At 44.3% G+C, this 16010-nt stretch overlaps 1 protein-coding gene across 11 annotated transcripts in view; it reads left to right on the forward strand.

The window, feature by feature from the left end:
- CCDC57 (coiled-coil domain containing 57) overlaps nucleotides 1-16010 on the forward strand; it is a 110515-nt gene that overhangs the window by 71625 nt on the left and 22880 nt on the right. For 4 of the 11 annotated variants that reach the window (XM_005221096.5, XM_024980973.2, XM_010816488.4 and 1 more), the window contains 3 exons: nucleotides 5015-5115; nucleotides 8430-8549; nucleotides 8958-9174. In XM_005221096.5, the coding sequence (XP_005221153.2) occupies nucleotides 5015-5115; nucleotides 8430-8549; nucleotides 8958-9174 (438 nt within the window). Of the gene's footprint in view, nucleotides 1-5014; nucleotides 5116-8429; nucleotides 8550-8957; nucleotides 9175-9419; nucleotides 11283-16010 lie in introns of those variants that run through there. The other 7 variants (XM_024980976.2, XM_024980977.2, XM_010816489.4 and 4 more) reach the window with 6 other exon arrangements.

The raw sequence follows: 16010 nt of genomic DNA on the forward strand, positions 1-16010 counted from the left end.
GATACAATTCATGTGAAAGATTATTCTTGATCATGAAACAAGGCTGGTCCCATTTGGCCTGATTGTTTCCGTATGTGCAGTCAGAGTGTTAATCCATCATGTTGGCCCTTTTGAGTTTGCTTTGCTGGAAGTTCCCGTCAGGATTTCAGGTTGGACTTTTGAAAGCGTCTTATTTGTTGTCCTGAGTCCAGGAAGCCGAGAACCCACCATGTTTCACCTGATGGATTATTTCAAGCAAATTCCTTTTTTCTTGAGGTTTCCAGAATATCCTGAGGCTCCTGGACCTGCCAGGAGATGAACTTTCTTATCCCCTCATGAGGCTGGCACCTGGCAGTTTTCCTGGGAGGGCCTTATGAGCCTTGATCCCTGAACTGCAGATCCTTACACATGCTGGGTCCTGGTGATTGAGTATCATTCTCCCCTGTGGCCACCCAGGCAAGGCCTTGGCTGCGCAATCCATGTTGCCAGTCAAATCTAAGTAGAAACAAGAAGACACCCTTTGAACCTACGCAAATTATTATATTGCCAGGAAAGGAAGAATACTCAACAAGAGTTAACAAGTTCTGGAGGACTCAGACTTAAGAGACCAAGATACCACTTAGAAATGTTTCATTTCAGTTTACAAAACCAGAGGCCACTAAATTTGTATGGACTACAGACTGCTTAAGGGTTTCCCAGGTGGCTCAGTGGTAAAGAATCCACCTGCCAGTTCAGGAGATACAGGATACGTGAGTTCAATCCCTGGGTCAGGAAGATCCCCTGGAAAGGGAAATGGCAACCCACTCCAGTATTCTTGCCTGGGAAATTCCGTGGACAGAGGAGCCTGGCGGGCTGCAGTCCATGGGGTTACAAAGAGTCAGACACGACTTAGCGACTAAAACCACCACCACAGACAGCTTAAGGGGAAAGAGAAAGGGTTCCTTGTGTATCTAGAAGGAGCATTAAAGTCACATGTACAGTATTCCCAGCAGCAGCTGCATTGTCCCTCGTGGGTCCCTTCAGTCCTAGGTGATTAATCCTTATTCCACTCCATCTTGGTTCTGAAATCTCAACAATCCATCTGCTTCTTTACTAGTGTTCTGGACATCCTGAGTCAGGCCACTGGATGGCCTCACGGTGGTCTAAGCAATGCCCATGACACAGTGTTTTCCCACTGTGCTGGCCTGACTCTTTTTTTTCTTCTTTTTTTTCTTTTCACTAAAGTAAAACAAACTCTTTGTAGCTGTTCACTGAAGAGAAAATGCACAATCTAAAAGTAGAGAATTCGGTTTTATTCGAGAATATTCCTGAGGACTACAGTCCACTGTTGCTGAAGCTGAAGCCTCAGTACTTTGGGCACCTGATGCAAACAGCCAGCTCATTGGAAAAGACCCTGATGCTGGGAAAGATTGAAAGCAGGAAGAGAGAAGGATGACAGAGGATAAGATGGTTGAACAGCATCACTGATGCAATGGACATGAACTTGAGCAAACTCCAGGAGATGGTGAGGGATAGGGAAGCCTGATGTGCTACAGTCCATTGGATTGCAAAGAGTCGGACACGACTTGGCAGCTGAACCACAACAACAGTCCAGGAAGGCAGCCTATCTGACGGCTCTGAGAGACTGTTCCAGAGAGGTCAAAGAGAACAGGATATGAAGGAGTTTTTGTTAAAACAATATATATGTAGCCAAACATCAAAAGATTACTATTAATCACCAAAAAAACAGACATCTCTAGGATTTTAGTGCCTTTTTATATATGGGAAGATGCAAGAGTCTGGGCCTGTTGAAACCGTTCTTCTGATATGCATCTGAACTATCTAGGGCCAATATCCTGTTTTTGTCCATTCTGAATCCCATTAGGGTGCACAGTTGGGACAGCTGCAGCGGCTGATTGCTTGGTGGCAGGCAATATTATCTGTTTATTGAAATGGTAGACCACATTTTTTTTTGTCCACATGGATGATGAAGATGTAATATGGCCATGGTTAACTTATACTAATAATTTTCAAAAGTGAAAGATCTGAAGGGAGTGCATAACAATAAAAGTGCCGCTGAGAAGTTATATTTGGTTGTTTCTGTGCCGTGCAGAGCAAAAAAGCTGCTCCCTGGAAAAGTTTTAGATAAAGTTAGTCTAAGAAGTTATGCCTGTTTTTAAAGAAGACTGTGAACACTGTATCTGATTTCTAAAAATCAGTGAACATAATTTTTATAGAGGGAAAATTCCTGCGATATAACACAAAATAATCCTGAAACATAATGTACCATGAATATACCAAGAATATCAAGCAGAGAGTCAGGAGTTGTGGGGCAGGTCCTGACCATCTGCATGTTAACTATGAGATGTGAAGGCACAGCTGCAAACTCCTGGCCTCCCAAACGCTGGATTCAAGTTAAAGAAGTAAGGTTGTGACCAAGTAAATATTTAAAACAGTGACTGAGTCCACCAACTTTTAAGCTCTATACCCCTGTTCCCTCATGGCACTGGGCAGACACTTTAGGACTCTGATGAAGAAAAACCTGACAGGCACCCAGGACCCTAACAGATCTCTAGAAAGTTCCTCAAACACATGATATGAACAATATTTTACCAACAAATATATAAAATGGGATTGGCTGAACATTTCTTCGGACTCAGCAACTCTTCTCATGAAACTCATGGATAATAATACCTCAAACAAACCTAATTATTTCTAACACTTCTGTTATAAGAACAAATCTGTGATTTTCCCAAGGCACAAAGATAATTTTAGGTGAAAAGAGTACCCTGGAAGTTTTACCTCCTTTTTACCCCTAGGATTCAGTTTGAAAAGGAAAATTACCAAAGGCTGTCAGGAGATTTGAACACTAAAATAGGATCATGGACGCCCAGGAAACAACAGTATTTGTCTCCTCAGGTGAAAGTGACAATAAACATTTAAAAATAAACACAGAAGTCAACGTCATTGTAAAGAACGTTAGCTCTCCCATAGGGAAGTAGCTTTGTTTATTTGTTTTTAATCATGAAGCGTAATAAAGTCAACATAAAGCAAAGAAAACTGTTCTGGTCGTCTGGACATTTTATGTAAATGGAAGCATGCATCCTGTGGCCTTTTGTGTCTGGCTTTTTTCACCAAACATAATGTTTTTGAGGTTTGATTACATTGTAGTGTGTGTTGGTGCTTCATTCCTTTTTATGGCTGAATAATATTCCCTTGTGTAGACAGGCTACACTGTTTATCCACTCATTAGTAATAGACATTTGGGGTGTTTTTTTTTTTTCTGTCTTTTGGTTATTGTGAATAATACTGCTATGAAAATTCTTGTACAAGTTTTTGTTTAAACTTGTTCTCAGTTCTTTAGATATATACCCAGAAATGGAATTGCTGCAGTGACATGGTAATTCAATGTTTAACTCATTGAGAAGCCACCAAACTGTTTTTGACTATAGCTGCATTTTGCTTTCCCACCAGTAATCTCTGAGGTTCTGATTTTCCACATCCTCAACAACACTTACTTCCTATCTTTTTGTTTTTGTGGGTTTTTTGGCTGTACCTGTAGCATATGGAACTTCCCTGACCAGGGATTGATCCCATGCCCTCTACAGTGGAAGCCCAGATTCTTAACCACTGGACCACCAGAGAAGGTCCTCTGTCTTTTTTATTTTAGCCATCCTAGTAAGTGCAAAGTAGTATCTCATTGTGATTTTGATTTTGCATGTCCTAATGACTAATGATGTTGAGCATCTTTTCATTGGCTTGTTACCCATTTCTGTAACTTCAGAATTGATAGCCTTTAAACTTTAAGGTATTATAAACTAAGGAAAGTATATTCATTTCCAAATATTGTTCTTCATACGTCTTTTTATCACCTGGAAAAAACATACATTACTTTAGGCCTCATCTCAGAAGGACCATGGTGGCAAAACTACTGTCATAACTACTCAGATGTTAATAACACGCAACATGTCCATCATCATTATTTTTAAATGAATGGAGAAATAAGCTTTTGAAAAATTTATCTGCTTCAGTTTCCAACATTGTAAATAGCAATAGTTATTAACCAAAAACAGTAAAACAACCAGTAATTTTACCCGCCAAATGAATTTATTCAGGAGCAGCAAAGAATTGCAGTTTGGGACCTGCGACTACAATGAACCACATGCAAGTATGTTGAGGCAAAGGAGGGGAACCTCTTTTATAGAGAAGGGGAAGTTGGGAGGAGCTGTTAAAAACAGAGTCCATTGGAACAAATTGGAACTTCAAAGCACAGTGGCTTTTATTGGCTGGGCCATTGCCAGGCAGAGATAAAATCCTTCTCCAGCTGCCAATAGTGTTACTTCCTTCCAGAGATGCAAGGTGGTCTCTTCTGTGAGAGCTCCCCTTCTGGCCTCCCAACTCCATTTTAGTGAGGATCCCATGATTAATTTTCACATAAATCACACACACACACACACCGAAAAAAAACAACAACAACAACAACTCGGGGTCCTCAATAACCTTGTATTTAACCAAATTAATTTGTTATTCTGAAAAACTTACCTCAATGGTAATTTCTCTCTTGTAGTATGTCAGCTTAAAGGTAAATTTCTAAGGTTTTCAGGTAACATAACCCAAACTGAGTTAACAAATGAATGTTCATTTGATGCCTAGATCATACCTGATTAAGGCAGACTGCTGAAGCATTGATTACAAGAATAATCCTCAAGCATACATACGTAAACTTTTGCTTCTTATTTTTCTATGCTGCAGAGAGGGTATGTCTTTGGGTCTGTTAATGGATGTGCTCATGTCTGCCACTCTGAGAAGCTGTGTCAAGGGTATGTGACTTTGTGGAATGTTTCTGTGTGTTCTGAAGTCTGCTGAAATGCTGGCGTGTGTTGCACAGTTCACACGTGTCCATGCACCACCCCCACCCAAATTCTCTTAAAAGAGAAGTGACTTTGGTTTTAAAGATGCACATGCGGTTCTTCTTGAGTATTTGTTTTCAGCATGGGAGGAACCCAAGTGATATGCACACAAGGAATAAACTCCCTTTCCCTCATTTCGTTTACAGGGAAGCCGCCTCATCACCCCTTCCACACCCCTGAGGCGCAGGGCTCAGGTGAGGCTCCTAACGTATGCTTGGGACAGTGGCAACCCTGCCTCACAACTCAGGTAACAGTCCTTTATCTAAGAAACTTTTTTTTAATAAACTTTTTACTGATTGCTCAAATACTGCATTTTCATAACAGAAACTTTAGAATACGGTGAACACAATTTTAAAAGCTTCCAGTTTTCAGCACTTCAGCATAGTTAGCAGTAACTTATCAGTGTATTCAGTTCAGTTCAGTTCAGTCACTCAGTCGTGTCCACTCTTTGCGACCCCATGGACTGTAACATGCCAGGCCTCCCTGTCCATCACCAACTCCCAGAGTTTACTCAAACTCATGTCCATCAAGTTGGTGGTGCCATCCAACCATCTTATCCTCTGTCCCCTTCTCCTCCCGCCTTCAGTCTTTCCCAGCATCAGGGTCTTATCAAATGAGTCAGTTCTTCGCATCAGGTGGCCAAAGTATTGGAGTTTCAGCTTCAGCATCAGTCCTTCCAATGAATATTCAGGGCTGATTTCCTTTAGGATGGACTGATTGGATCTCCTTGCCGTCCAAGGGACTCTCAAGAGTCTTCTCCAACACCACAGTTCAAAAGCATCCATTCTTTGGCTCTCAGCTTTCTTTATAGTCCAGTTCTCACATCCATACATGACCTAGGAAAAGCCCTAGCTTTGACTAGACCTTTGTTGGCAAAGTAATGTCTCTGCTTTTTAATATGCTGTCTAGGTTGTTCATAACTTTTCTTCCAAGGAGCAAACATCTTTTAATTTCATGGCTGCAGTCACCATCTGCAGTGATTTGGAGCCCCCCAAAATGAAGTCTGTCACTGTTTCCACTGTTTCCCCATCTATTTGCCATGAAGTGATGGGACCAGATGCCATGATCTTAGTTTTTCAAAGTTATAAACTATATCGTATATGTATTTTATTATATAGCTTTACCTACCTAGGTATTGTTTTCTAAATCTTTACCAATATAACAGGTTTAAAATGCATCTTCCAAACATTTCTTATATCCTGAGAGTGTTCAAATTTTAAATCTGTTCATCAGCCATATGTATTTCTTCTTTTGTGGGTTATTTATGCATGTTTTATGCTGATTTTCTACTTGAGTGTTTGTACTTTTCTTTATATATACTAATCCTTATCTGTTGGATGACTTGTACACTGTGTAGTTTGTCTTTTCAGTTTATTTAAAATAAATAGCAAGTCAAGTAACAGATAGCTGGCCTGTTACACCATGAGATGACATGTGGCTCTTAGTGACAAGCTCCATCCTGGGTAAGAGGCGCAGGTGGGTGAGGGTGGGAGGAGGGGCTGGTAAGGAGGAGTAGGGCTGGGATGGTGGCTGGATCATAATGGGTGGGAGTTGGGAGGGCGCAGTGTGAGTCAGGATTCTCTAAAGAGTTTGAGGCCTGGGGAGCAGCTGGGGGTGGAGATTTGATGGATGGGCTTAGATCCGAGATGATCCTTTACCATTCCCACACCTACATTCAGTCTGAGCTTGCACATCTAGATGTGGAGTTTGAGGAAGAAGTCTTCAGCAAAGGGAAGTCTTCAGCAAAGTGCAGGGGTTCTGAGTCACCAGCACAAGGTCAGCCAGGAATGGGTCAGGGGGACAGAGAAGCCTAGGGAGGCAGTGTGCCAGACCAGGAGACACTGGCCTGAGAAACAGAAAGGCTGGCTCTGAGAGGGGCCCAGGAGGCACAGTGTTTTCCACAACAGACTCTTCCACTGACAAAAAGCCTGTGGAGGATGTATTTGGGAAGAAGGAAAGAGCATAGAAAGAAGAAATGCAGGATCACTGAGGCCTAGGCACCCTGGGCTGGGCCTCACCTGGGCGGGTCTGCTGGAACCCGATAGGCTTTGTTCCAGACTCCTCTCATGTGTGTGCGTGTGCACACAGACACTCAGAGTCCTTCCCTCTTCGCCATTCGTGGAAAGTGGTATTAAAGCATCGAAGTGGCTGCCTGTCTGAGCTGCTTGTACCTTTCAAGTCATCTGCATTAATCATTTAAGTCTCTAAATGTGTGTTATTAGAAAAAATCTCTCCCAGATCATCAAATAAATGTGCCTGCTAACTTCTGTGGTGAAACACATATACTCTTATCTAGACCTCCATTTCTTTCTAGTAAATTAAGTAGTTTATTAAACTTTATCAATCTCTCTCAAACTACAAAGCTATCCATTACATCCAATGAAATAACTCATCTTAAAATTCGAGAAAGGAAGACTCTTTGAGGTCCTCTTTTTTTGGTTCCTCTTTACTTCCACTAGTAAATGGTGCTGTGGAGGAAGAAACAAGAAGAACATACAGAAAAGAATGCCTATAGTTCAAGAAGAAAAAGACAGATAACCAGTAGAAAAATAAGCAAAGGATAACAATCAGAAGGGGCTTCCCAGGCAGCTCAGTGGTAAAGAATCCACCTGCAAATGCAGGAGACACAGGAGACGCTGGTTCGATCCCTGGGTCGGGAAGATCCCCTGAAGGAGGAAATGGCAACCCACTCCAGTATTCTTGCCTGGAGAATCCCATGGACAGAGGAGCCTGGCGGGCTGCAGTCCATAGGGTCAGGTCACAAAGAGTCGGACATGACTAAGCAACTGAGCACGCACACATGCAACATTCAGAAGCCATTGAAGAAGAAACTCATTGCGTCAGTCAACAAACATGAGAAGTTGCTCATTATCACTGCCACCTGGACACTGAAAGTTAAAATCGAAAGATACGCGTGCATTACTCTGCTCACAATCCAAACGTAAGCTTGAGCAGGAGAAGCAGCAGCCGTAGGTGGCCCTCTGCACCGGGCCCTCTGCATAGTCCGGGGCTTCGGTTCTCCTCGGCTCCCCCTCCCAAGTGCTTTTCCACAGGCCTCCCCTCAGAGGGCAGATGTGAGTGTTCAGGCCGCAGGGGGCCAGAGTGGCCTCAGCTGTGCATTGAAGATGTGCCACAAAGGAGAGCTGCAGGCCCCTCACCCTGTGCCTGGCGAGGTGCAGGGTGCCCTTGTTGGGCACCGCAGGAAGGTTATGTGACTGTCAGGTACTTGGAAAGGTACTTGGATCACTGTCTCGAGGCCTGTTAAATTTGTACTGGCTGGTGGAAGCACAAACACGTTCTCCACTTTTGGCTCATCACAGAGCTGACTCCCTAATATCAGAAATGTGGGGAAGGTGTTTCTTCCTAATCCTGAGGGAAAACCCAGTAACACACCCCATCAAAGCCCCACAAACACTGAGAACCCAGTAACACACCCTGTCAAAGCCCTACAAACACTGAGAACATGCCCCATCAAAGCCACACAAACACTGAAAACTCAGTAACACAGCCCATCAAAGACCCACAAACACTGAGTTTCTTGTACTAAAATCTCCACAACAGGACCCTAGGAAAGCCAAGAAAGAATGTTTCTCCGAATGCTCAGGAAAGAGCCAAGCCCGTCTGGCACAGACAGTCTGCAGAAAGGATGCTCGGCCAGGCTGCACAGCGGGACCAGGACTGGTACACAGGACCCACCAGGGCCAGCTCTTCATGCGGCCCACATCCTCGCTTGGGAAGCACCCAGTACTGGAGCACTTAGTGTCGCGGAGAGTGACCACTGCCTGAGTGTCTTCCCCTCAGGGCCTTGGCCCTGATTTCCAGGCTCACCTCCCTCACAATCCTGTTTCTTTGGCGGGGAGGTTGGCCGCACTACATGGCTCGTGGGGTCTTAGTTCCCTGACCAGAGATTGAACCCAGGCTCTTGGCAGTGAACGTAAGGAATCCTAACCACTGGACCACTAGGGAATTCCCCATGTTCCATGTTTGAATGTCCAGAGCTCCTCAGGCCAGGTTGACTGTCTTATCACCCCGGGAGGGCAGGGAGAGAGGGTGGCTTTCAAGGATAATTCTCTTTACTCTCTTTCACAGAGACAGCACAGGAGCTCCACAGTGACTTGCAGATCAGCTCCTCAGAAAGAAAATCGGTCCCCAAAGCCACGCCTGGCTCAAGAATTCCAGGAGGAAACTGGCCACCACACCCGAAGGTCCTCGTCACTTGCCAGCAGTTCCCTCCAGGACACGTGGAAGTTGTTGGACCTGGGATCCAGCCCTTCTGGCCTCACTTCCCAGGATGACTCACCTCCAGGTAGGCCGCTACTCTGTCAGTCAGGATACTGGCCATGAGAACAGCAGTCCTGTCCTCTTTTACCTGGTGCCTGAGCGTCCCCCAGGGAAGGAGTGTGTCTCCCAGGCCCACGTCCAGCTGACCACATTACCACATTTACTGAGAGTGGAGACCACAGGTCACAAGGACCCTCAGCCCACAAGGGGTGAATGCAGCGTGGTCAGTCTGTAACTCTAGGGGTGGCAAGCATTCTGTGTTCTGCTCAGCCACAGGAGGCCAGGACAGCCCATGAAGAGTGTGTCTTCAGCCCCCTGGAAAACTTGCTCCCGATAATGTCACTGTGAGGTAATCAGGAAAATTCATTTGAGGGGCCACAACCTTTGGGGGAACTGCATGAGACCGAGGTGTAGCAAGCATGGTGGGTGAAAGGGAGGCTGTGTGAAGACCAGGGTGGGGGGAGTGAGCTTGGAGCCCCTTGCAGATCAGTATGCAGCTAGCATCCTCATTCTCAGCCTTAATGCCTGACTGCCTCCCACTGTGCCCAGTGTGCCAATGGGCATTTTAGGTTATTCCCGATCTTTTGCCACTACAAATAATGTTACAGTGAATTAGCTTGTACATGCTATAGTGCATGAATTAAAGTATAAATGTAAATTCCCAGAGAGGGTTAGGGTTAGGGTTAGCTGCCGTCTATGGGGTCACACAGAGTCGGACACGACTGAAGTGACTTAGCAGCAGCAGAGAGGGGATTGTTCTGTCCAAAGGTATGTGCATTTCTGGCTTCCCTGGTGGCTCAGCAGTAAAGAATCCGCCTGCCAATGCGGGAGACACAGGTTCGATCCCTGGGTTGGGAAGATCCCCTGGAGAAGGGAATGACTACCCGCTCCAATATTCTTGCCTGGGAAATCCCATGGACAGAGGAGCCTGGCAGGCTGCAGCCCATGGGGTCACAAGAGTCAGACACAACTTAGCAACTAAACCACCACCACCACATGTGCCTGTCTAGTTCGGGAAGATATCGTTAGTTGGGCTCCATCAGACAGCAGCAGCTCCCAGCCACCCAGCAGAGGCTGAGACTCCTGTCCAGCAGTGCCGTCGAGCTGTCGTCTTCGCCAGTCTGATAGGTGTCGTTTTATTTCGCATTTTACCTGTTAGGAGGTTGTGCATCTTTTCACATGTTTGAATTATGTCTTTTCCTTTTCTTCAGCTCTCTGCTCATTGGTCTATTGGGTTTATAATCTTTTTCTTATTGATTTGTATGAGCTCATTATATATAATGGAAGTTAGACCTTTTCTGAGACATAAATTGCAAATATTTTCCTACAGTTTTTCATTTGTTCTTTTATTTTGCCTATGGTGGCTTTTTGTCATGCACATTTTTAAAAATGTAGTCTAACTTATGTTCTTGTTTTTAATCCTTTCTCGGATTTTTGCTATACCTAGGTCTTTTCCACTCCAAGATGAAAGATTATTCTGCCATGATTTCTTCTAACACAGTTATGGTTTCCTTTTTTCATATCTAAATCCATGATCCATTTGGAGTTTTATCACACTTGTAGGTTATGAAATAGGAACCAAACTTTATTTTTTAACCCCAGGTGGCAATTCAGATATCCTCCCACCCCCACCAGTTACTGAGTAACTCACATTTCCCCACTTGTTGGAAATCCTACTTTCACTATAATATTAAATGTTTTGTGTGTACTTGAGTCACTGGGCTCTTGTTCTGTCCTGTGGTTCATTGGTCTCAGTCCATGCACATGCAGTGCTGTTTGAATTGTTACCACTTCCTGGTCCCTCATAATGTCTGCTGACTTTGACTCTCCAATTATGCTTCTTAGAGTTTTCCTGGTAATTCTCACTTATTTATTTTTTACTTTTCCTGTACAGACCTTAGTCCCAGCCCCAAAACTCTGTTGTGATTCTTCTCAGGATTTGTTAACCTTGGGTCCTGCGTCCGGAAGAAGCCAAGTCCTCCTATTAGTCTGAGTTCTGCTCCCTGGGGCAGCAGTCACCCCTGTGATGCCTTCAAGTAGTCTCCTCTGATGCAGACTGGTCTGTTCTCCTCACATCTTCTGCCCAAGCTCGTGTATCTGAGAAGCTGCTGCTTCAGTATATATATTTTTAAAGCCATACTGTCTTTTATACATACATACATATATATATATATATGTATGTATGTATGTATATATTATATATACACATACATATATGTATGTCTATATATAATATATACATATGTATGTATCTATATTATATATATATAAATAATATATATAAATATATATATACATGTGTATGTATATATTATATATATATATATATATATTTTTTTTTTTTATTTATTTATTTTGGCCATGCTGGGTCTTCGTTGCTGCATGGGCTTTTCTCTTAGTTGCAGCAAGCCAGGACTGTTCTCTAGTTGAGGAGCCTGGACTTCTTTTTAGGGTTGCTCCTCATTGCACACACACTCTTATTGCAGAGCACAGGCTCCAGGGCTCACAGGCTTCAGTAGTTGAGCTCCTGGGTTCTAGAGCACAGGCTTGATAGAAGTGGCACATGGGCTTTGTTGCTCCAAGGCATGTGAGATCTTCCTGGATCAAGGTTGGAACCTGTGTCTCCTGCATTGGCAGGCAGATTCTTTACCACTGAGCTATCAGGGAAGCCATTCAGTACATTTTAAATTCAGGAAACTTTTTGCTGTACTTTTCATCGACTCTGTTGGAAGTTTTTGGTAAATGTTCATTGCCATTTTGCTGGTTTCCTTCCTCCTTTTTTCTCATAGCACTTTTGTACCTTATTCCCCCTCATCTTTAAAAGAGGTAATTTTTCCTCTACCAAGTATTTGTAGGAAATGTGTGCAGGAAAAGAGACCAGGAACATTGTCCTGTCTAGCAGTTTTCTTGTTGGTGGTTTTTAAGTAAGTTTAGCCTTGACTTATCTTTGCCCATTTTCATGAAGCTCAGCTCCTTTCCCCTCCGCCCTGGACATGCTGACTCCAGTAGTCACACAGGCTCAGTAGCGGTGGCACACAGGCTTAGTTGCCCTGAGGCATGTGAAATCTTCCCAGACCAGGTATTGAACCAGTGTCCCCTGCATTGCAGGCGGATTCTAACCACTGGACCAACAGGGAAGTCCTAGTTAGTGATTCCTAACATACTTACATTTTGGTTAGGGAATAAGGTCACCATGGTGTCAGCTCTTCTGAGAGTATAGTTTTGCTCTAGCTACAGTAACTGACGTGCCTGCTTCTGCCAGTGGCACCCGCTTGCAGAAAGCGCGGTGCCCTTTTGGTATTCCTTTCCCCGGGTCTGAAAGCCTGTTTCTGTTCAGTGTCTCCTACCCTTCCCTTACCATGCTCCTGTATCAGCGCTGTCCTCCAGCAGCTTAGTTTGTGTTTTGTCTTTAGCGTGCTTTTAAAAGTTTTTATTTCCTCCAGTCTCATCAGGGAGATCACATTTCCATTGCATTCTGCCTGTTTTTAAGTTACATTCTCTATGCTTATTCTTCCTCAGTGACTAAGATTCCACTTATTTTCATTTTACCCGTCCATTTCTTAAATTTATCAACCTCTGTATTTTTCTAATTTTCTACTGATATCAATGAAAGCATTAGCTGTTGGGCAGGAGGTGATTGTCTTTTAAACAAAAGTGAATTTGACTAAGTCCTTTATAATTTATCCATATTTGCTTTTCAGCTCTCTCATAGTATCCTCTTAGATGTATTTTCTTCTTCCAAGGTAATTATAAAAGAGAATTTTTATATAGGAAACTTTGAGGCCTCTGTATGACAGAGTATTTTTATTTGTCTCATATTTACATATTTTAGTTGAGTATAAAACCCCAGACTTCCATTTCTCATAATGTAGCAGGCTGGGTAGCTGGATTAACACTGTCACTGAGAGCAGCTAAAACTGCTGAATAAAAAGTAAAGACACGCTTATGAGGCATCGGTAAATAGCAAGAAGGTAAAGAAGCCTCAAGCAAAGGCTAACAGGAGCAACCTGAGACTGCCTTTGACCAGGGACTTCGCCAGCCTGGGTGGGCTTGAAATCTGGTGTTGTCACCTCTCTGGCTTCAGAAAACAGGTGATGGTGATGAAAGCCAGGCCCACCCAGGGCAGGAATGTGATGGCACAATCCCCCCCACCTCCCAAAGCTGAAACTCCAAGGACCATAGTCTCCGTGTGCAGGTGGACAGGTAGACCCCCACCGCCATCAGGGGCCAGGGACGTGAGGACTGAGGACGTGATCTGGCACTGAGTGACAAAGGGAAGATTGTTACATATGTTAATAATTTGCCACCAAGAGTCAGTCCTCATGGTTTTGTCCCACTTAACCCTTGGGTGCCTAGAACCTTCATTTCAAGTGATTGTGAGCTGGTGGCATCCCCAAGAACTAGCAACAGCAAGTGGCGGCTCACTTCAGGGGGAATCACCTTTATCCCAGGCTGTAGAAAATTTGCTCAGATCAGACTCCTGTGAAAAAAAAGATCCCAAACACAAGGTGCAAGGCACGGGAAATGAGGCCAGCAGAAGCAGACCTGGGATATCAGGGTATAAGTAACTGTGTTTCATAATGAAGTAAGATACCAGCAAGAAAATACATTCAAGAAGCAAGGAAATATAAAGAAAGACCAAGCAGACTTAAAAAAAGAACCAAATAGAGGTCTAATAAATGAAAAATTGTAATTACTGAAATTAAAAACTCAGTGGATGAGCTTAACAGCAGGGTACATTACTTTGCCAACAAAGGTCCGTCTAGTCAAGGCTATGGTTTTTCCAGTGGTCATGTATGGATGTGAGAGTTGGACTGTGAAGAAAGCTGAACACCGAAGAATTGATGCTTCTGAACTGTGGTGTTGGAGAAGACTCTTGAGAGTCCCTTGGAGTGTAAGGAGATCCAACCAGTCCATTCTAAAGGAGATCAGTCCTGGGTGTTCTTTGGAAAGAATGATGCTAAAGCTGAAACTCCAGTACTTTGGCCACCTCATGCGAAGAGTTGACTCGTTGGAAAAGACTCTGATGCTGGGAGGGATTGGGGGCAGGAGGAGAAGGGGATGACAGAGGATGAGATGGCTGGATGGCATCACTGACTCGTTGGACGTGAGTCTGAGTGAACCTCAGGAGTTGGTGATGGACAGGGAGGCCTGGCGTGCTGCGATTCATGGGGTCACAAAGAGTGGGACACGACTGAGCGACTGAACTGAACTGATATACTACAGAATTCATGAAATGATGTTATATATGAATAAATTACCCAGAGACACACAGATTAAAAAAAAAAAGAAAGAAATAGAAAAAAAAGAAAAACAGATCAGGAGCCTGGAGACTAGAGTAAGAAGGTCTGACCCATGTTGGTCAGAGCTTTAGCGAGAGAGAGAAGATGGGCAGGGGCCACATTTGAAGGGAGGGGGCTGAAGCAGTATGGCAAGATCCTAATTTCAACCCTAGGAAGTCTATCAAATCCTAATCCAAATAATTAAAGGAAATCCACACCTGGATCGGTCCTAACAAAGCACCAGAGGTGATGAGATTGTTTTGAAAACCGGCAGAGGGAGTAGACAAGTTACCCTCAAAGAGACGTGCCTGGGGAATACTGGACTTCTCACCAGCCACAGTGGGGAGCCTGAAACAGGGAGACAGTATCTGTCTGAGCTGAGGGAAGACAGCTGTCACCCTAGAATCCCACTAAGGAGGGCAAAACAAAGACTTTTCAGGCAGTAAAAACTGAGCAACTTTGCCCACACATCCCTCACTAAAAAAAAAATTCCAGAGTAGACATCAGGAAACTTTTTTGTGAAGGAGGGCCGAATGGTGAATATTTTTGGCTTTGTGACCCAGTGATCTCTCTTGCAGTCTCCACCTGCAGCTCAAAAGCAGTTGCAGACAATATGTACGGGATGGGCATGGCTGTGTACCAATAAAACTTCATTGACAAACACAAGTGATAGGAATGCTGTTTCTCAAGCTGAGTACACAGGTTTTTGTTTAGTTCTTTATTTTAAAAAAATTCTTTAAACAATACATGTATATTATATGTGCTTGATATAGTTTGGATATCTTTTATAAAGAAAAGTTTTAAGAGGGAGGGGGTGGTCAACTGGGCAGAGAGGTCAGGGAAGGTCAGGGCAGAAAAGTGTTCCATGTCACTGTGGCGGTCTTAGTGGAGTAGTGGAATGGTCATCCATCCTCTTCCCGGCTGAACAGGCTGGGGAAGAACAGGTGGAGTGCTTACTGAAGAGGTCTTGCTCTGAAAAGCAGCATTTAAAAAGCAACATTGGGGCTTCCCTGGTGGCTCAGTGGTAAAGAATCCTCCTGCCAATGCAGCAGACAAGGGTTCAATCCCTGATCTGGGAAGATCCCACATGCCACAAAGCAACTAAGCCCGTGCGCCACCACTATCAAGCCTGTGCAGCCAGGAGCTGCGACTGCTGAGCCCACGTGCCGCAACTGCTGAAGGCCTCTCAGCCTAGAGCCCCGCCTCCACGCTACAGCGAAGAGTAGCCCCCACGCGCTGCAACTGGAGAAAAGCCCCCGCAGCAATGAAAACCCAGCTCAGCTAAAAGTAAATGAACAAATATAGTTTTTAAAAAGCAACATTGGAGGAAACTGTGAAGACGCAGCCTGCCTATATGCAGGTGGGGAAGATGGGAGAGATACACCGATGCTTGTGGCTGGGGAGGAGGACGAACTCAGGAGAGAAGCGAGGTGTGCTGAGGGGCTTGGATTTAATAGGACAGGCCAGAGGCGGGAAGGTGATGGACACCCAGACTGGGAACTTTACTGACCACACCTGACAAGCAAGTCTCCACAGCTTCACAGACGCCTGCAGAAGGCAAGGAGGACTCGTCACTTGC

Source organism: Bos taurus, chromosome 19 (assembly GCF_002263795.3).
Source record: "Bos taurus isolate L1 Dominette 01449 registration number 42190680 breed Hereford chromosome 19, ARS-UCD2.0, whole genome shotgun sequence".
Lineage (NCBI taxonomy): Eukaryota > Metazoa > Chordata > Mammalia > Artiodactyla > Bovidae > Bos > Bos taurus.